The following is a 19705-nucleotide window of genomic DNA, read 5'->3' as shown; positions in this document are numbered from 1 at the left end:
CGATCACAAATGCAGACATGGTTTTATGTTTACTTGGCGCGATGCAACGCAACGCATAAAAAGACAGTATAAGTCATTATAATCCGTAATTATGTCCCCACTGGATGCAACAAATGCCTCGTTTATAATGGGTTTTAATGTTTTTGTCTCGTCGCTCCGGCCGGACAGGGCATCATCACAATATGGTAAGAGGTGTAACATTTCCGTCACATGCTTGAGGTATTCGGCCAATCACAACGCACTGGATAGCTGGCCAATCACAGCACACCTCGCTTTTCAGACCGATGAGCTTTGTAAAAATCGACGTGTTTCAGAAAGGCGGGGCATAGAGGAGAAACAATAATGTACAGTATGTGGAAAATAATGTACATTATTTTCCACATACTGTACATTATTTTCCACATACTGTACATTATGTGGAAAATAATGTACAGTATGTGGAAAATAATGTGTTTTTTGAACCTTAAACTGCATAAACACATTTCATTACACCAAATACACAAAATAATGTTATTTTTTAGCAACATCATATGACCCCTTTAAAATCCCAATATGACATCTCTTTTAAGCTCTTTGGTCAAATAATATAGAAAAAAAATCACACCTTAATATATTATCACAGTCCTCTACCTACTTACAGTATATCTAGCACAGCTACACCAGTCAAACCAGACAAAAAATGGTTTTAAAGAATAAAAAAACATACAAAAACCAAAGAAAAACAAAAAATAAACCATATAAATGATGCTGATGCCAATGATTAGCAAGTTTTGTGGTGGCGAAACCATCGTAAGATGGTTTTATTCCTTCACGTTTGATGTCAAGATGAACTTAAAGCGGGTCAACAAAATCAAAACCAGAGGATGATGCCTATTAACCATCTACAGCAGTAAAATCTCAGCACTGAAGACAAACTGACTGCTATAACTCATCTATATGGACACAGAACAAACACTGCTGTAGTCAAATGCAATGTTGTGTCAACATATAAAGCTTCCAAGCTTATATCATATTATTCTCTTTATGTTGCTGAGTATAGTTTTGAAAGGTAATGATAAGTCTAGACTTTAAAGTTGTATGAGGGTGTAAGGTTTGACTAATGACACTTACTCTCTCTGCGGGAGGTCTGGTTCAAGCCGCCGGCCCATGACCACCTCTGCTGACGGATCTCAGCCCACGTTTTTTTGGTTGACCTCTTTATGGCAGATTCATACCTCTCCTGCAGAGAAAACAAGACAATCACAAGACCACTTGTGGTTAATTTTTTTCATCCTAATAAGATTCTGAATCACTTATATTCCTGGTACAGGAATTCATTTGGTAGTTCATCAAATGTAAACTAGGGACATACTAAATTTGACAATTAGAAAGTCTCACAACACTTTTCATCTTCATTTTTAACAGTATATGCTACCATTAAGTTTGTGGTCAGTTAGATTTTTTATGTTTTTGAAAGAAGTTGCTTATGCTCTACTAAATCTGTAAAAACAGTAAAATATTACAAAAATATTATTACAATTTAAAATGCCTGTATTCCATTTTAATATATAACCATAACGCAAAGCTGAATTTTTAGCATCATTACTCCAGTCTTCAGTGTCGCGTGATCCTTCGTGATCTCATTCTAATTTGCTGATTTGCAGATCAAGAACCATTTCCTATTATTATCAATGCTGAAAACAGCTGTGCTGATTAATACTTTTCTGTGATACATTTTTTCAGAATAGTTGAAAAGAACTGCATTTATTCGTAATAGAAATCTTCTGTGACATGATGAACATCTTTACTGTAACTTCTGACCAGTTTAATGTATCCTTGCTGAATATAATTATTTCCTTTAAAAAAAAAACACACAAAAAAAAAACATACCAACCACAAACTTTTGAATGCATATTCAAAATTTTGTATGAAAATTGTTTTATAATTTGAAACTTAAGCTTTTTTTTTAATAAGTTTAGCTCGCACATTATTTATGCATCAAATATTTATAATATATGGACCTTTCTTTGAAATTTTGTCATGCTGTCTCAATGAACATTTTGGTTGCAACTAGTAGCACATGGTGTCTCCATACCTTGTTCTTCTCTAGTTTATGTCTCTGTTTTTCCTCCAGTAGAGCTCTTCGTTTCTCCGTCTTCAGTCGCTGCTCCTCTAACTTCCTTCTGCGCTCCTCTAACTGGCTCTCGCGCAAACGCCGTGCCTTCTCCTCCTTCTCCAACCACTGAGCTTTCTTGGCCGCTGAGAGGAACAGAGAGAGTTTTTGAGTGATGCTGCCTGCTGTATCTTATGCCATTTTCTGTCAGCGTTCTCAATTACAATTCATCTAAATGAATTGTTCACCCAAAAATCTCAATTTGCTGAAATGTTCTCACCCTCATGCCATCCAAGATGTAAATGAGTATGTTTCTTTATCAGAACAGATTTGGACAAATTCTGGCATATTTTATTTAGAACTATTTTTGGTTTGTTTTTGCTTGTAAACGGTGCTTGATTTGTGCATATTTCTCCTGATTCAGATGAGACAACTTTTCACTTTAGAAAGCAATAATATCCATAGAGGACCTGTATTTTAGCCAGAAGCAACTGTTTGACGTTAAAAAATGTCTTGATGGATTTGTTTCTTACAAACACGCAGCTTTCTGCTTCAGAAGATGTTGGTGGACTGGAATCCTGTGGATTTTTTTTGTGGATTATTGTGATGTTTTTATCAGCTGTTTGGACTCTCATTCTGATGGCACCCATTCACTGCAGAGGATCCATTGGTGAGAGAGTGATGTAATGGTAATGCTACATTTCTCCAAATCTAAATTTCTCCTATGAAGAAAAAACTCATCTACATCTTGGATGACATGAGAATGAGTAAATTTTTCAGCTAATTTTCATCTTTGTCTATTTAACAATTTGTTTAAGTGTCTTTCCCTCATATGTTACTCTTAAAAATCCTTAGGAGAAATAAAAATAGACACAAATAAGATTGTAATCTTGATTGCAGACTGGTCTGTCCAAATCTGAGCATATTCAAAGGCAACCTCAAGCAGACACTGAAGTCTTTTTCAAGAAAAACATCTGAAAAGCAGGAAACTTCAGCAAAAGTCTCAAATTAGCAAAAATCTCATTACTGTCCGGCAGAAATAAATGAGATATGAAAAATATCTCTTATGCGAATTTCCTATCTTATAATCAGAACTGATTGTTTTACATTCATTAACGTTCATTCCACTGAAAACTGGATTTTTAAATTTATAAATCCATTGCTTGAGGAAAATGAAACTGCTAATAAAACAGCATTTTTCTCTCATGTGGTTTCAGTCGTTTGACTTCAAAAACAATTAAAAACCAATCAAAGCTCTTTATTTGAAACCCCAAGCACGCTGTGTGGCAGCTGGATGCGTTCTGGTCACAGGCCCGATTTAAGGAACACACAAGACATCACACTGTGGAATTTCCTGTTTTTCAGTCCTTCAACCATAACTAAATCTACACACACAGCAGTCCAGATGGGATTTGAGTTGAGGAATACAAACACAGAGGAACTGCTTCCAATCACAACATCGCTTTAGATCCTTGTGGGGCGACCCACTTTATTAACTTTAACCTGTTTCATTTCAAAGACACATCCGCTTTATACCATAGGAAATTCAGTGACATTGCAGTGACAAGTATATATAAAATATTTATATAAGGCATGTGTGTATATGTATATACTATATGTATATATTATTAACTACATAAAATCAAGACAAAATGTCAGTTTCACATTCAGTATGTATTTTTATCTTTTTGAGCATTAAATACACTCTTTGCCTAATGTTCATTACATTTTATATTGCTTTACATTGCTTTCTTACTACATAAAATATTACAACATTTCAGATTCATGAATTCACTTTTAACATTATCTTAAATAGTCTCTTATGTAGACTTTTTAAAACTGTGTACTAGCAGACATGTAGTTTGTGCACTGAGAAAATCATGTGTAATTCTGACTTTCTCCAAATCCAATTACATAAAATCCTTCAATCCTTTCTAAATTATATAACAATTCTGTTTTATATCCTTCAAAGTAAGATGATCTCAGCCTTCACTTTAAACCACTGGGTCTCAAGCTGCAGTGAACCGCAAGCGAGCTAAGCAGTGCTTGCTAATCCTATTAGTTTCATACAATATGCTATATGACAGTGCGACTGCGTTAAAAAATAGATTTAGTTCTCTATGAAATTCCGTGCAGCAGCAATCCGGCATTACAACGCACGCTTCATTCTAACAGCTAAGCCAGGTTTATGTCTTTGTATACAAAGCATTTGTCAAGCTACGACATTTCATCCCAGACTACAATAAACCTCTTTATGTAAAGTCTGCTGCTGTGGGGCAAGGCTGGACTTGTGGAACCGATAAACAGCTGGACAGCCAGAAACTGTGGTTTATCTGTACAGCTGAAAGTGAGCTGATATCCAAGCAGGCTAATCATGCTGATGGCAAACATAATTACAGCTAATCTGAGAGAGAGAGAGGCATTGCTTAATGAACTGTAATGATGGCCCGTTTTTCACCCTGTGCCTGCAGGGATCTATCAGATCGTTAAAAGTGGAGAATATGAGACACATGCATTGATTAATGAAGCCTGGTGCACATGGAAATGCTAAAATATGCTTGTATTTCATAATCACTTGTAGCATGGGACAGCCTGTGTATTTGCAGTGCTGCAATAAATGTAAAAAAAATGTTTACATTGTATTACATGTATTATATATAACCAATATAAAATAATATTCCTTAACTGTGGACAAAGTAATACTGAATCAAACTGGACACAACCAAAGGTGAAAAACAAAAGGACTCAAAAGATCACAGGGCATGAAATAAATGGAAACGATCCGCTTAATCAAATGATTGATCGCGTGACGTATCTTACCTTGCTCCTGAGTTCGCTGTTCTGCAGCAGTAAACACAAATCACAAGCACATCTGTCAGTCACGTCAGTTTCTACCTTTAAATGATGCTTCTGGCTTCTCGCTGAACATCATTAGAAACCAGTTGGCCTTGTATTGGCAGTTAAAGTTTGATTACATAATTACACATGAGAATAGTATATAATTGGGTTAATTATTATTTGGCCTCACACAGACTCTGTAGTCCCAGTAGCTTTAACTGTATATATATTTATACTGATATGTTCTTCAGTTGCTAGATAAATGTTTTGTGTGGCATAAGCATATCATTAGCTCTACAGGGCTGAACGTGTCCCGGGACAAAAGCTGTGTTTATGAAGTCTCACCCAAATATTTGGCCCGTTCCTCTCGTCGCTTTTTGGCTTGTTTCTGCCGTTGCTCTGAACTCATCCCATCTGTTGACGAAGAAGCAGATAACGCTTTTAAATGTACTTTTCATACCTTTTAAATGACAGTAAAATGTATATGGACATAAGTATGTCATTTGCAAATGAAATACCATGCAAAAGAATGAAATGCAAATGAAATACCAACATTTTAGTAGCCAATACCAATACCATTGATATTCCAATTGATATTTAGGGGGAAAACATCTTTATTTAAAAAATTTAATATTAATACAAATATTAACAAAAGCAATGGCATGATAATAAAACTTAAGATAGAATAAAATACTAATTAAGTAAACAGTGCAATTAAGTACAAATTCAAAAATTTTAATTATACATAAATTAAATATCAATTATACACACACACACACACACACACATACAGTATATATTTGAAAAACATATATATTTTAAAAACACAAACACATTATCATTTTTGTATAGTAGTCTTAATGGTATAGTAGTAAAACAACCTCTATAATTCTAAGGAATACGGAGGAAATGGAAAAAATGATGATATTCTAGCTAAACTTTTGGGGGGAAAGACTTGTAAAACTCTACAAAAAGTGTAAAGTATGTCGCTTCTAATCTGATGAGAGCTGGCTGACACGGTAGGTAAGACATATGCTGTATTTAGAGGCTTGTAACTGACATTTTCCATTTTCTTCTCAGCCTCAGGAGTGTATTGATTCAATCAAAATAAGTGTGACTCCAGCTCTTTAACCGCAGAGGTGCTTTAACTCAAAGCATTGAAGAGAAATGTGGTGAGTCAGGTATTATTCTGATCACACAGTCACATGTAAAGGATGTTCATTCAATTAAGACTCATGCATCAGTGTTTCATCTATCCGTTCTTCTCGTTAAGCATGTCCTCCTTGTAATGCAATATACAGGCAACGCTTTTCCAACTAATCAAACTGCTGAGGGTGTATGGATTCATCCAATATGTTTTCTCATTTTCAACCTTTTACTGTACAGGTTTTATCACAAATGTCGTAATCAGTAATATTTTCCTAAAATTGTATTTTTACATATTCAAAAGAGAAAATGTACTTTATATTCTAAATGGTTCTTGTAAGTGAGTATGTGAAAAAGCAACTATAAAATAAACAAAATTTTAGTAACTGTTACCAATGCTAGCGAAATCAGTGAAATCTCACTTGTTTAGTAAAAATGGTAAATATAAATATATGTATGAAAAGTAATGGAATAAAAATAAAACAAATGACTAGTAATAGAACAAAAATAAATAAATATATATATATACTGTATGTATATGATAATAAAAAAAAATATATATAATATATTTAAAATGATAAATAAATCTTAAAAATATTATAATTATATAATAATATATTTTGTATAATAATCTATCTGTCTATACATGCTATGGTGGTTGCTATGTGTCTGAGTTCTCTCATTCAATATAATGATAAAAATTCTATAGACAAAATTGATATTCAACACCTGAAAGCTTGTACTGCGGTATATTGTACCTTTTTTTGTCGGCGGGTTGGGGCTGGATCCAGGTGTGCCGGGTCTCGGGTCAGATTTGATTGGTTCTGTTTTTGAGGGAGGGTCTGTTATGAGGGAGGAGTCTGTGACCGTTGTGTCGTCAGCTTTCAGGATCTCACTGTCCAACTCAATCTCTTTCTGAAGCGTGCCGCTCGTCCCTGGAGGAGATGTGAGAACTGGAGGAGTGAGAGAAACGAAACCGAGAATGAGAAAATTATTAATTTGATTAATAATTATTAGCGAATTAATTTACATTAAAAACATAAAGCAGAATTTGCCAATTAGAATCATCCTTTGAAAAAGAGTAAATTGACAGCAATAAAATACTATATATAAAACTGGTAATTTGGCACTAACCACAATCATAATTGATGAACTTTGCAACACTGACACAGTTATTGAACTGAACTGAATCAACACTGAACTAAATTGAGTTGAATAATGACACTTTACCCTTCTGTACAGCTTATTTATTTATTTTATTTTTTTTTTTGGCAGAAAATGTGGGGAAAATGTATAATTTTGTGTCTGTATTAAGTTTTTTGTTAATGTTGTGGAATAAACAAACAAACAAACTGATAGCTATATAATCTGTAAAAAATACTAATCATAAAAATAATAATGTTAAACTTAAGCTATGGCTACCATGGTCAATTTTTGCATATTAACCAAACTCATGATTTCAAGCATCATTCCCTGGCAACTGAAGCATCATTTTAAGGACTCGTGTGCATCAACACAGAATCTCCAGGACTGTTAATACAGTCATTTGTATGCTCCAGCATGCAGTATCAGATTTTAACCCAGATTCACTCTGCAGAAATGATTTCACTCGGTTTCCTCGCTAACCGAGCACTTCAACCCCATTAGTAGGGCATTAGCAACCTGTTCACACTTGACTCACACGTAAAATACATTAAACACGACATGTGATCTCCCTCCCATGGGATTTTCACATGAGAAACACAGCAGAGAATCATTAGACTCCTGTGTATCTCTTTTCTCTGAATATGCGGATGAGGCCTTGAGGAATCAGCACTGTCACCACACATGCGATAAACGTTGACTGTACCCTTCCTAGGCCTTCCTTTTCCAACGTAGTGCTTTCATCAGTTTAATGCAAGTCATAAACCCTCCCCCATCCCTAACATAATGGATTGAGTGGCTTCTGAAGGATTAACTGAACGCTATGCTGTAGAAATCCATGACTGCAGCCCTTCAGATGAGTTTGGATAATGATTATGGCTTGAATCTAATTAGATAACAGGATCAGTAGTGACCGCTCATTTAACAGCTGACTAAATATGTTTATTCTCTTCCCATCTGATGCAGAAAAAGCTTCAGACGTGTTGAAGGTCTGCTGGAGCAGCGAGACCCTCCGGAGAGGCAAAATGAAGGGCATTTAAAGGGCTGGTGGTTTCAAGATAACAGCTTCATCTCAGCTTCAAACAGACAGTGCTGGGCAGAGAGGGTTGAAAATGGGCAAAAAGTCATATTCATCTCTAACAAATGCAGCTAGATGCTAGCTATATGAAGAAACCATTTGCAAAAGCATCAAATGCTACTGTATCACAACAAAAAGATCAATGTCAATTATCTATATAGTGGCACACCAAAATTATAGCCTGTATTAGGATTTCCCAAAATGGGGTTCATGAGGGAAATATATTTAGGTTTTTAATTTGTGACCCTGGACCACAAAATCGGTCTTAAGTCGCTGGGGTATATTTGTAGCAATAGCCAAAAATACATTTTATGGGTCAAAACTATCTTTTCTTATCTCAAAACTTTTTTTGCACCCTCAGATTCCAGATTTTCAAATAGTTGCATCTTGGCCAAATATTGTCCTATCCTAACAAACCATACGTCAATGAAAAGCTTATTTATTCAGCATAATGATGCATAAATCTCAATTAAAAAAAATTGACCCTTATGACTGGTTTTGTGGTCCAGGGTCACATTTATCTATTTGCATCTGTAGATTTCAATCAGTTTTTTATTTTGATATTTTCCAGTTTCATTTTAAAGTGATTGTGTTCTGTGTTATGTCAGTTTTAGTTTTTATATGTCTTAATAATATGTCTTTTTATATATGCATTAATTTTTAAATTTGGTTTTAGTTTGAGTTATTTTAATAATAATCAAGTCAAACTAAATTAAAATGAGAAATGTTGTCTTGGTATTTAACAAAAATATTTTAATGATAATTTTGCATTTTTTATGTTTTTTTTTGTTAATTACAATAATCCTGATATGCACTAGTCATTAACAATCAGAAAATGTCTGTTAAATTGCAACTTAAAAACTGACCACTGACCTTGTGTCAATCATAACTACTGTGCCACACCAAGTTTAAAGCTTTTATCAAAACTTCAATGTTGAACAGCTGACCTCTGACCTCAGGGGGTAAACATGAGGTCAGCGTGGGTCTGAACATCCTGTTTTGATTAGAGGGCATGTCTGTGTTTCTCCAGTTGTTTCTGAGGTCGATGAGGTTTCTGTCTTTAAATGTGCAGCTGTCGTCTTCTTAGGGCCAACCTCATGACAGGAAGACAAAAAGCTTGACTGCCTACAGACGCTACTGCTGTTCAGAAGAGACCATCGCTGAGCTTTGCTACTGTAAATAACTCAGAGAAAACCATACGGCAGTAAATAAAGTACACTGTTGGCAATTCAACCCCTTACAAACATTGAGCCACACATCAAAGTCCAATGATAAGTCCCAGCTTACCCTCTCTTTTTAGAGGAAGTCAAGTTCGCATGTTCGGTCTGTGAAGGTTAGCAGCACTGTCTCACTCTGAGACCAATGGGACAAACTGTCTGCATTAACAAAGAAACGCCATCTGTCCCGGGAAAGACACAGAATTGTTTCATTTTCCTTCTGCTTAGAAACAGATACGCTCACACTAATCAGATGTTAAATTACTCTAATTTGGAGATGGAATTAATTAGTTCTTCACAGCAGCAATTAGGCTGCTACATAAAGCATATTAGATGTGAGATACCATAAGCAGACACTGATTTGTTATCAGAACATTACGGCAAATTTAGGACGGAGATTTAACAAAATCTTTCAGGATGCCCCCTGACCGCTGAAGTCAAAAGCTCTTTAGTTATGAGTTACGTTAAATGCATTTAGACCTGTTAGAATTACTGCAATTATATTCCATGTTTGTAAAATAATCAAAAAGTAAGGCGCATGGGGGGATATTTTGAGGATCCATTGGTTGAGGATCCATTGGTCTTATCTACATTAGTTAGGGCTGCAAGATTAAATAAATAATATTTATTTAATAATGAATAAATGATACAAGGCGTGGTTTATCGCCAAACTGAAAGCTCAATAGTTTAACATTTGAAAATGAAGAAATTAAGACTTTTTGTAAATTTTCATTTTAAAGTTATAAAAAGTTATAATAAAAATCATTGTATTCTTTTTTAATTTTTACACTTAAATATTGCAATGTCTTTTTAGATACATTTAATATATACATTTAAAGTCCTACAAATACGCACAGCAAATCTGGAGCTTTTCATAAATTTGAAAAATCGCAATTACTTTTTCTCTTCTATTCCTTTGATTTGTCTTGGTGGCTTAGTAACTTCAGGAGAAAAACCTTAAAAATACATATAACAATATCATTTCTATAATGTGATGCATTTATAAGTGATTTAGTGATTTTTTTTGAGATATTAAAAAGTTGAGGTATGATATTATGCAAAGAATAATTGATGACTTAAGGCTTGTGCACACCGGGACGATTATCGCGCGTGATAATCGCTGACGTTTAACACCTCGTGACTAAACAAAGGGCGCCAATGTGAGTGTGCACATGCACCGACGCGCAAAATGCCAGGCGTAAAAGCATTTTTAAAAACACGCCTTGGGTTCGTTTTTTTGGTTTGACGCACTGCATTAAAAACTGGCCGACCAATGAGATTGGAGCTTTCAACACAAAAATCGGCTGTCGCGCCATCTAATGTCAGGGAGTGAATTTGCACATTCACTCAGCTCATCGCCAGTGAAAATTGCTTGGGTATGAACACAAAGACACGTCGAAAAAGTCTCGAAAAATGTTGGCGACAAGCGCGTGCGATAATTGTCCCGGTGTGCACAAGGCTTTACAGTTGAATTATTAAAAATCAATTAATGCACCACCTGAGGTGGTAATGCCAGCGTAACAGTGCTGTGGTATGATTAATTATACTAATTATAATGGTTGACGCTGTCTTTAATTACTCATCAGCACAGCAACAGGAACAAATAAAAAACCTCCCAAGATGCACTAGGGGAAAATGTAGAAAAAAAGAGGTCAATACCAAAGTTTTGTGAGCTTGAAAGAGAAAGAAAAACATTGCATGTAATTCAGGGATGAGACAATGTTTGGGCAAAGGGACAAAGAGATAAAAACAGCAGTAAAACCCGAGACTAAAGCATAAAAAGGGTTTAGGACGTGTCCGGGCAGATCATCTGAGACGCAGCAAGGGAAAACCTCACTACAGAGACGAGAGGTCTGGAATTTCGGATAAAAAAAAAAGAAAGATCCTCCTGACAGACTTTGTGCTACAGTACATTTGGTGTTTCAGAGAAAAGGCCAGGATGAATCTTCTTCCTGATGATTTGGTTTGTGCAGGCAGTCCTGTAGCCACAGCAGAGGGCATCTGACCGCAGTCAGCTAAACATGCAGACACCTGCGTTTGAGTATAAAAGTTTACGTGACGGGCTCCGCACCACAGACACAGATCTGTCAGGTCCATCGCAGCCAGATCGAGTTTCACCTCTAGCTAACAGTAAAAATAGATAGTAGACAAGAAATGCAATGAGAGAAAAGTAGACCGTTACATTTTCTGCAAGCAAAACTCACCACCAAGATAGGGTGTTGTGTGTGGTTGCCAAGGTGTTGCTATGAAAAAACTAACTGAAAAAACTAACTGAAATAAGTATAAATTGATTCACTATAATGATTACTAAATAAATAAAAACTTAAACTGAAATAAAATAAATGTAAAACTTACATTTTAGTATCTAGATGAAAGAATTTGCATTTTAAAAACATCCTATTTGTGTTTTTTCCTTTGAAAACCCTGACGTGATTTAAATATACAGCTGTAAATACGCTCCGTTCTGTGGGTTTTGCATTAGCATATGTGCTCGATGAAGGGATTTACAGACACAATGGTGTGAAGTGGGTCAGTGGCACGTCCATAACAGGTCTGTGTGTGTCAGCAGCGGAGGGAAGAGCACAAGGCTCAGTGGATCTGTCGGACCTCAGGCATGTGTGGCATGCGTCGCTACTGTCTGTGTGGATGGCAACAGAACACAACATGGCACAGGGTGCCTGAGATCTGCACACACAGGCACATGACCGTAAGAAAGCAGCAGTGGAGCTAAACAAGGACACTGAGAGACTCACAGAGTAGATATTTCCTACTGTTTACTTAAAACCACAACCACAAATATTCATATAGCACTTCTTAAGCTTTAAATACCAGCAAGACCTTTAAAAGCTCTTCAACTTCTGCAGAGGTTTAGGAGATCTAATGTGTCTAATGTGCTTACAGGAACTCATTAAGTCTGAAAACCTCTTTTGGTCTGCGAAAGGAATGGAAGAAATCACACCCGATGAAACTATAAACTAAAAGTGTTGAGTAAAGTTTGCTAGAATGCCACAAGCTTGAATATAATAGAAACTAGACCCTAGGCATGTAACATTGTGTCTAATTACAGAAAAATTAGCTGCATTTCTGCATAAATTAGCATATTTAATCATCCTTTACAAACATCATCTCTGCACACCAACAATGAGATTCATCATTCAGAAATTATTCAGTTTGACCTCAGATTAGATCTGTATGTTAGTAAACACATATTCCTTCAGCTAAATTTAAAATCTTCTGTCCTTGAGGGGATCCTGTTTTCTCATGTTTCGTCTCAAAAGGAATTCACATGCCCCGCTTACGTAAGACGGAGACAGATTTCCACTGTTTTCCTGCCGCCGAGACAAAGTCATTGTGCAACAGTGAAGACGTGATCTAATCACGCAAATTCTCACTTTGTTTACATTTCAGCTGCCGCGACAAAACAGTTTTGCCAACAAAAACTTCCACGGCCCTGCTGCAGACGCCACACCTCATTATGTTAGCAGAACTGCAGATTAAGACGATTACTCTCTAATTTCAAGGTGCACACCATCAGTTTAAAAAGAAATGCCTCTGAGATCTAAAACATCAGTGCATGCCATCATTTTGAGCTTTAGGGTAAATAAAGTTTGGAGCGTGTTTCTCCATGTAAAAATGACTTCATCGTCTGTCTATTGCTTCTTAAAGGAATAGTTCACACAAAAATGAAAATCTGATGACAAACACATCATGAATGACCTGAGGGTTTTTTGTTTCTTCATGGGAACACATTTGGAGAAATTTAGCATTACATGACTTGCTCACCAATGGATCCTCTGCAGTGAATAGGTGCTAAGCTTGCTGCGATAGCCTGTGTTTTCGGTTATACCGGTGTTAAGCCGCAACACCGGTTACGTAATTTGCCTACCACGGCACTGGCCCCCACCGTCGTTTTGATTTTTTTTATAGTAACAAAAATCATTTAGCCTAGTTCAGTTAGAGGACAGACACTTTTAAAAACTAAGGGGACAGGAGACTTGTCAGTCAATAAATGGGAAAACAAAGTAACTGGCATTACTTTTTTGAAAAAGTAACTCAGATATTTTCTTGTAAATTAAAAAAGTAATGCATTACTTTACCAGTTACTTGAAAAAAGTAATCTGATTACGTAACTCGCATTACTTGTAATAGTATAGTAATGTAATTTTATAGTTACCCCCAACACTGGGCATATATGGTGTATTTTTATTCGTTTTGTTAATAAAAGTTCTATGAGTTTGACGTTGTTGTTGCTTGAATTGAATCAACGCCGAATTGCCGCTAATTTGAAAGTGAAAGTAAAATGCGCACAGTGCTTTTTCAAGCTATTTGAAAGCCAAGAAATCTGAGGAAAAGAGGGAAAGCTCAAACGGACAATTGCTTGACGCCGAATTGCAGCAATTCAATTGCCGCTAATTTGAAAGTGAAAGTAAAATGCACACGGCACTTTCACAAGCCATTTGAAAGCGAAGAAAAGAGGGAAAATCAAACTAACTAACACCCCCCCCACCCCAACGGAGATACCGGTATTACCGGTGTTGTCACACGTCGATTAACCGGTGGGAAAATTTCCTCACCGTCACAACCCTAATAGGTGCCGTCAGAATGAGAGTCCAAACAGCTGATAAAAACCAAAAAAATCAAAGTAATCCACATGACTCCAGTCCATCAACTAACGGTTTGTGAAGCAAAAAGATTAATAAGAAACAAATCCATCATTGGTGGATATCTTTGAGATATCTCTATATACAACTTCTTAAAAATTCCACTAAACACTCTAGAAAGGGTTTTTGCTTTATATCAGTGCTTTTAAGAACCCAGAAACCAAAATACTGAAGATCCTATATTTAAAAAATAATGTTTTATCTCCAAAGAACAATATAGCAACTCGCGAAAACTATACAGTTAAGTTCTTGTAAATTCAATGTCTGATATCAATTCAGCGCACAAATCATATTAAAAACATATAGTTTCCCATCTATTACTACAATCCAAACTGTTTCCAGGCAAATTTTTATAGCACTCTATAGTTCTCGTTTTTTCTTTCATTTTGTTGCTTTTCCGCTCACATAAAACTTCAGATTCAGGCTTCTGGAAACCAACATCTCACATCTAAATGAAATCCTTCCATGCTGCTGCTTCCCTCCTCTCTCTATTCCTTCCTCCTCCCTTTCCTTTTCCGTCTTCCCACACGGTTATGACACAGCTCTTGCCAAAGATACCTCCAAAAATAGAAGTCATCCTCTCTCATTACTTGGTCTACTAGTATACAACGACATTATGGTGAAAACAGTCACGATTACTCATGGACTACACCGACTGCCATGATGTTTGAACCACAAAATCATACAAATGTGGTCATATGCCACAAACAACTCATATTTTCCACTGAAAGCAGAAGTGAAAATGGGGTTTTTGGGTTTCTATATCTATACCTATATCTATTATCTACATTTTTTACAACAGTTGTATGATTTGCAGATTTAGATGATTAGGATACAGTTCAAATCCCCTCTGAAAGCTTTGTAGGTTATTAGTTTAGCAGGAAAATGCTTTTAAAGCATTTTTGTTTTGTTATAGCACTCTGTTGGGTAATATTATGATGAAATTCTTAGCTAAAACCTGTCGCAATAATCCCACGCAGTCTGCTGAGCTGGCCACTTTGGCCGGATATCGAAATTTCCAATTCTCCAAGACCTCTTGGAAAAAAAAGCAGGAAATATTTCGTCATTGGCTCTGAGTGTCTGAGAATGAGAATATCCACGTCATACATTACTAACACAGACAAGAGCCTTTGGCTTGAACAATAACTCCATCCCACAGGAAATAAACCCTTTCTCATCTAGGCCTAGTCTTAAAAAAAGGCTATTTAATGCTTCTCTGCAGCACTTTAGTTTCAGCAAAGTACCCTTTTCTTCTTAAGACATTGACATTTGGTTTGTGAGTTGGAGATTTTATGCATGTGCCCATACCTTGCAAACTTGTATGTGGATAAACATTTGTACTGCAGCTTCTGCAGATTTGAAGTATGTCACCATACTGAACTACATATAAAAAACTACAAAGCAATCAGTATGACGTTATAGCCACAAAATTAGCAACTAGTATTGGAAATAAAACAATAAAAAAAAAAATGTATGACCTAAAGGTTCTCGTATGGCAAAAGGTTCCAAAACACTCTAGGTTCTTATTGGCTCTCTAAACTAGGTTTATTGGCTATCTCTAGGTTTACTCTAAACAAGACAGCAAAATAAAAATAGTGCAAAATAAAGTTCTATGTTATGAAGCAGAATCCTATTGTCTGTGCAGCATAAGAAAATGTCTTGCAGTGTGTGAGAGAGAAAACCTGACAGTCTTTGTAGAGACTCATCTGTGATGGGGAAACAGTGTCCCTTTGAACAAGTTCAGTCTTGGAGAATCTTGGTCCTGTGCCCAAAACACTCACTACAAAGCAATCAATGTTGCTGTACAGAGGATTCTCTGACCTGTCTATCTCTCTCTGGCTCTCTGAGCCTCAGGCTACAGCACAAGACCTCCATCAGAGCTGATAATAATGCCACACTGGTGTCCGTGACTCAGATGGCCCAAGGTGTGAGACATAGCTGCCACTGATCTAAAATCAGCTTTGCCTTCACAGGATGTGAATAACTGATACAGGAAAAAATGTGGAAGGAACTGAGTAAGGTCTTTTAAAAAAGCAGGAATGAGGTTATTAAAGAGCCACAAGAATGGCAGGGCAGATCAATATAACATTAAAGGTGCTTTACAATGTAATACTAATTATCATCATCATGATGCTAAGGTGTTCTGGGGGGTTGCTAGGTTGTAGTTTACTGGCCCGGGTCAAGAGAGTTGAGAACGAGGACTGTCTTTAACACAGTCATCACATAGGAATGCGCTTACAAGTTTCCTCCTCTTTTGGTGCATTCTGCCAGTTCAAAACAACCTGATTTAAAACTACACATACCAAGAGACAGGAATGTGCTCAAACTAAGATCTCGTGAGATAATGACTAGATGTTTCCTTAGTATAATACACCGATCTACTGGCGTTGCTCTACCTGCAACCACACATCTGGAGGCAGCATTTGACCTTGCCGTTAAAGTTCATTTATTAGAGGACTCTAGTAAAACCTAAGGGATTGCATCCTATTTCAGAAGACACTTTCTTTCAAAGCAGCTTACATTGCATTATAACTAGCCTGAGGTTAAATGCATTGCTATAGGACACAATAGCTGTAGATCATAAATTATGCCTTACGGGATTTGAACCTGCTACCTCTGGGTTTCATACCTGGATCTATAAAAATGATTCTACAGAATACATTTCAAATATGATCCCACTCAAAATTAATAAAGCTACATCAAATTTGCACTACAAAGGTGGCACAGAAGTGTTTCTGAGGTGGCATTTAGGTGTCTGTTTAATGCTGCACAGAAGTGGCATAAATGCATTTACAAAGCAATTGCACGTTTGGAACAGGTATAACTTAGCCTGGGTTTTATGCGGCATTGTGACTTTACACAGAATTTTGAGCAGGCACAGAGCAGCCTTAAATCTTCCCTCTTGCATGTAAAAGAAAATCCAACATTATCTGCATGCCTGGAAAGTTGGGAATCAGTATCTTTGTCCTATTAATAAAAGATAGCCTATAGATTAATAAATATAAGATCAATATTATATATAAAAAATATTGATAACTCTTTAAAACAAAAATTCCTCATTTACTTAAGAAACAAAATGATAGGATAATCAATATATAATGTATTTTAACCCATTGGCAAATTGCTTAAAATTTAGCATAAGTCAGTTAATCTTGTTTTAAGGGTGTTTAGATATTGTTTTACTGGCAAACAATATAACATACTGATTAAGAACATATATTTTTGTAGTTTCGAATTGCTGGATCACATTGAGTTCTGTGTCATAACATTGCAATAGACGGATTAATCATGATGCAACAACAAAAAAATCTGTGGGCTTTCATTTGGTGCTTATTAATACGGGCTGTAATAGACAGGTAGCGGTTAATTAGACATGCGCGTAGCTATTTTGCGCACACCGGTATACCGCATTTAAGTCCATGAAACCATGTATAAACGCTCGGATGCTTTTCTCGTGGAAATATAGTAATGATCAAACAAAACAGCTAATATAATGTACGAATCGTGTTAGGTACAACAAATTAAGAGTGCTGACATTAAACGCCAAATTGTGCTCACTGAAATGCGAAAACCCGTTATCCAGCTCACGCGCATATGGGCCGTTACTTTTGTTGTTTTCTTAATGACAGGTGGCACAGAAACCTAAATGAACAAGCTTTAACATAATAACAGGTTTATACAAAATATAAACAACATGACATGACTGAAAATATGCGCACATATTAATTCTCTAGCAATATATTCTGCGTCTTTTGACCACCAGTGCGTTTATCCAGGGGTTCATGGACATTTTATACCTATTTTTTAAAATTCAGTTGTACTTACCTTTGTCTGACAGCGTAAGTTTTTCTTCAAAGCTGCTCTCTAGAGCCTTGTTCTCCATTTTGTTCATGGTTTGCAGTCTCAGTTATTCCATTACAGGGTCCAAAAGAGACGCGTAAAAAAGAGGAACTCCCACTTATGAACACACCCGAATGCAGTGGCCCTTTAAATCTGGTCAATAACAAACAGTTGCGCTCAATTAATAGAGTAATACGATCGATGATTGATTACATTCGTTATTCCCACTGAAATGTGTGATCTCAGCTATGAAAACTAAAGATAGAGAAAGAGGGGGGCCCAGGTCCGGGGCCCTACCCACCGCACAGCAGCCGCTAGCTGAATACAGCGGCTCGATGCTGGACGCTCTCGGGCTATCCACTGGAGTGTACCATTCACCTGGATGGGGGAAACTGACACGCAGTTAGCGCATTTGAAAAGGTTATTCATGTTTATATACACTGTTTCTAGTTTTATAGCTAGAATTCTCTTAAATACATTTAGAATAATTCTGGAGTCTTCTCATGTGCTGTGAAAGAAAAGGCAGGTTTTTAATTTTGCAGAATGGCTCCCCCTCTCGGTTTCTAAAAGCTGGATCTGCGGCATCAGGATGGAGGCACAAGGGTACACGTCCTTTAATGCGTCCCGCTGGAAAACTGAAGTGGATCCCATATTTTAGTCATCATCAAATGTACACTATGACCTGGTGGGCCTGCAAACGCAATATATTTAATTTCATAAATTATTAAAAAAGTAAAATATGTGCATTTTGCCAAAAAAAAAAATCAGTAAAAATGCTTAATATTTTAATTAAATGTAATAAATGCTACTACTACTACTACTACTACCAGTATTTATTTATTTATTTTAAAAAATGAAGTTTGTATTGATTTTTTTTCGTATTCTGCTATATATATATATATATATATATATATATATATATATATAAATAAAATTGCAGACAGGGTTATTATAGTTAACTAAAACTAAACTGTAAAAATAAATGTTTTGTATTCTGCTATATATAGCTATATAAAATAAATACATAATAACCCTGTCTGCAATTATATATATATATATATATATATATGTATATTATAGTAAACTAAAACTAAACTGTAAAAATAAATTTTACCTGAAATAAGAACGTTAACTAAAATGAAACAAAATCTAAAAAATAAAAAAATATGTTTTTCTTCTTTCAGCTAGTTGCCAACATTTCTCATTTTCATTTGAACTTGATGTACTAAAATAACTAAAACTACAACTGAAATAAAAATGAACAAATACTGTATAGATAGACTAACAGATTACCCCCCCCCCAAAACAATAACTAATAAAAATGACAAAAACAAACAAAAAACAAAACAGAATTACTAAAATTTTAATGGAAATGAAAAACACAAAATAAAAATAAAAAATATATATATATATATAAAAAAAACTATAATAGTATCTCAATGATAGAATAACATGGATTGCAGACAATAGTTCAAAAAGTACAGTTCTCTCCATAAATACGTACTAAAATGAACCATGTCTGAGACCTGAATTATAATAATTGGTACAGTGCCAGTAAAAGACCATCAGACCCTTATAACTGAGACCACACCAATCTGAGACGGCTGGAAATGTCATTACAGTTCCCACTGGATTGGATCATGTGTAAACCAGTGTGAGTCTGGTCTTATTTAATACTGTAACTAGAGCA

General features: G+C 35.8%; 1 protein-coding gene across 1 annotated transcript in view; it reads right to left on the bottom strand.

The window, feature by feature from the left end:
- The window catches only part of LOC107551771 (MAP7 domain-containing protein 1-like), a 36620-nt gene extending 18282 nt beyond the window's left edge, over positions 1 to 18338 (bottom strand). Inside the window, exons 1-6 of the mRNA XM_016233494.1 lie at positions 18001 to 18338; positions 6835 to 7029; positions 5276 to 5344; positions 4913 to 4933; positions 2075 to 2238; positions 1111 to 1219 (exon numbers count right to left, since the gene is read on the bottom strand). Of these exons, the coding sequence (XP_016088980.1) occupies positions 1111 to 1219; positions 2075 to 2238; positions 4913 to 4933; positions 5276 to 5344; positions 6835 to 7029; positions 18001 to 18067 (625 nt within the window). The 5' untranslated portion in view covers positions 18068 to 18338. The remainder of the gene's footprint in view (positions 1 to 1110; positions 1220 to 2074; positions 2239 to 4912; positions 4934 to 5275; positions 5345 to 6834; positions 7030 to 18000) is intronic.
- Between the last annotated feature and the right edge of the window lie 1367 nt (positions 18339 to 19705).

The sequence above is a fragment of the Sinocyclocheilus grahami genome, unplaced genomic scaffold (genome assembly GCF_001515645.1).
Source record: "Sinocyclocheilus grahami isolate Dianchi unplaced genomic scaffold, SAMN03320097.WGS_v1.1 scaffold432.1, whole genome shotgun sequence".
Lineage (NCBI taxonomy): Eukaryota > Metazoa > Chordata > Actinopteri > Cypriniformes > Cyprinidae > Sinocyclocheilus > Sinocyclocheilus grahami.
This window is presented reverse-complemented; position numbering and strand designations above follow the sequence as displayed.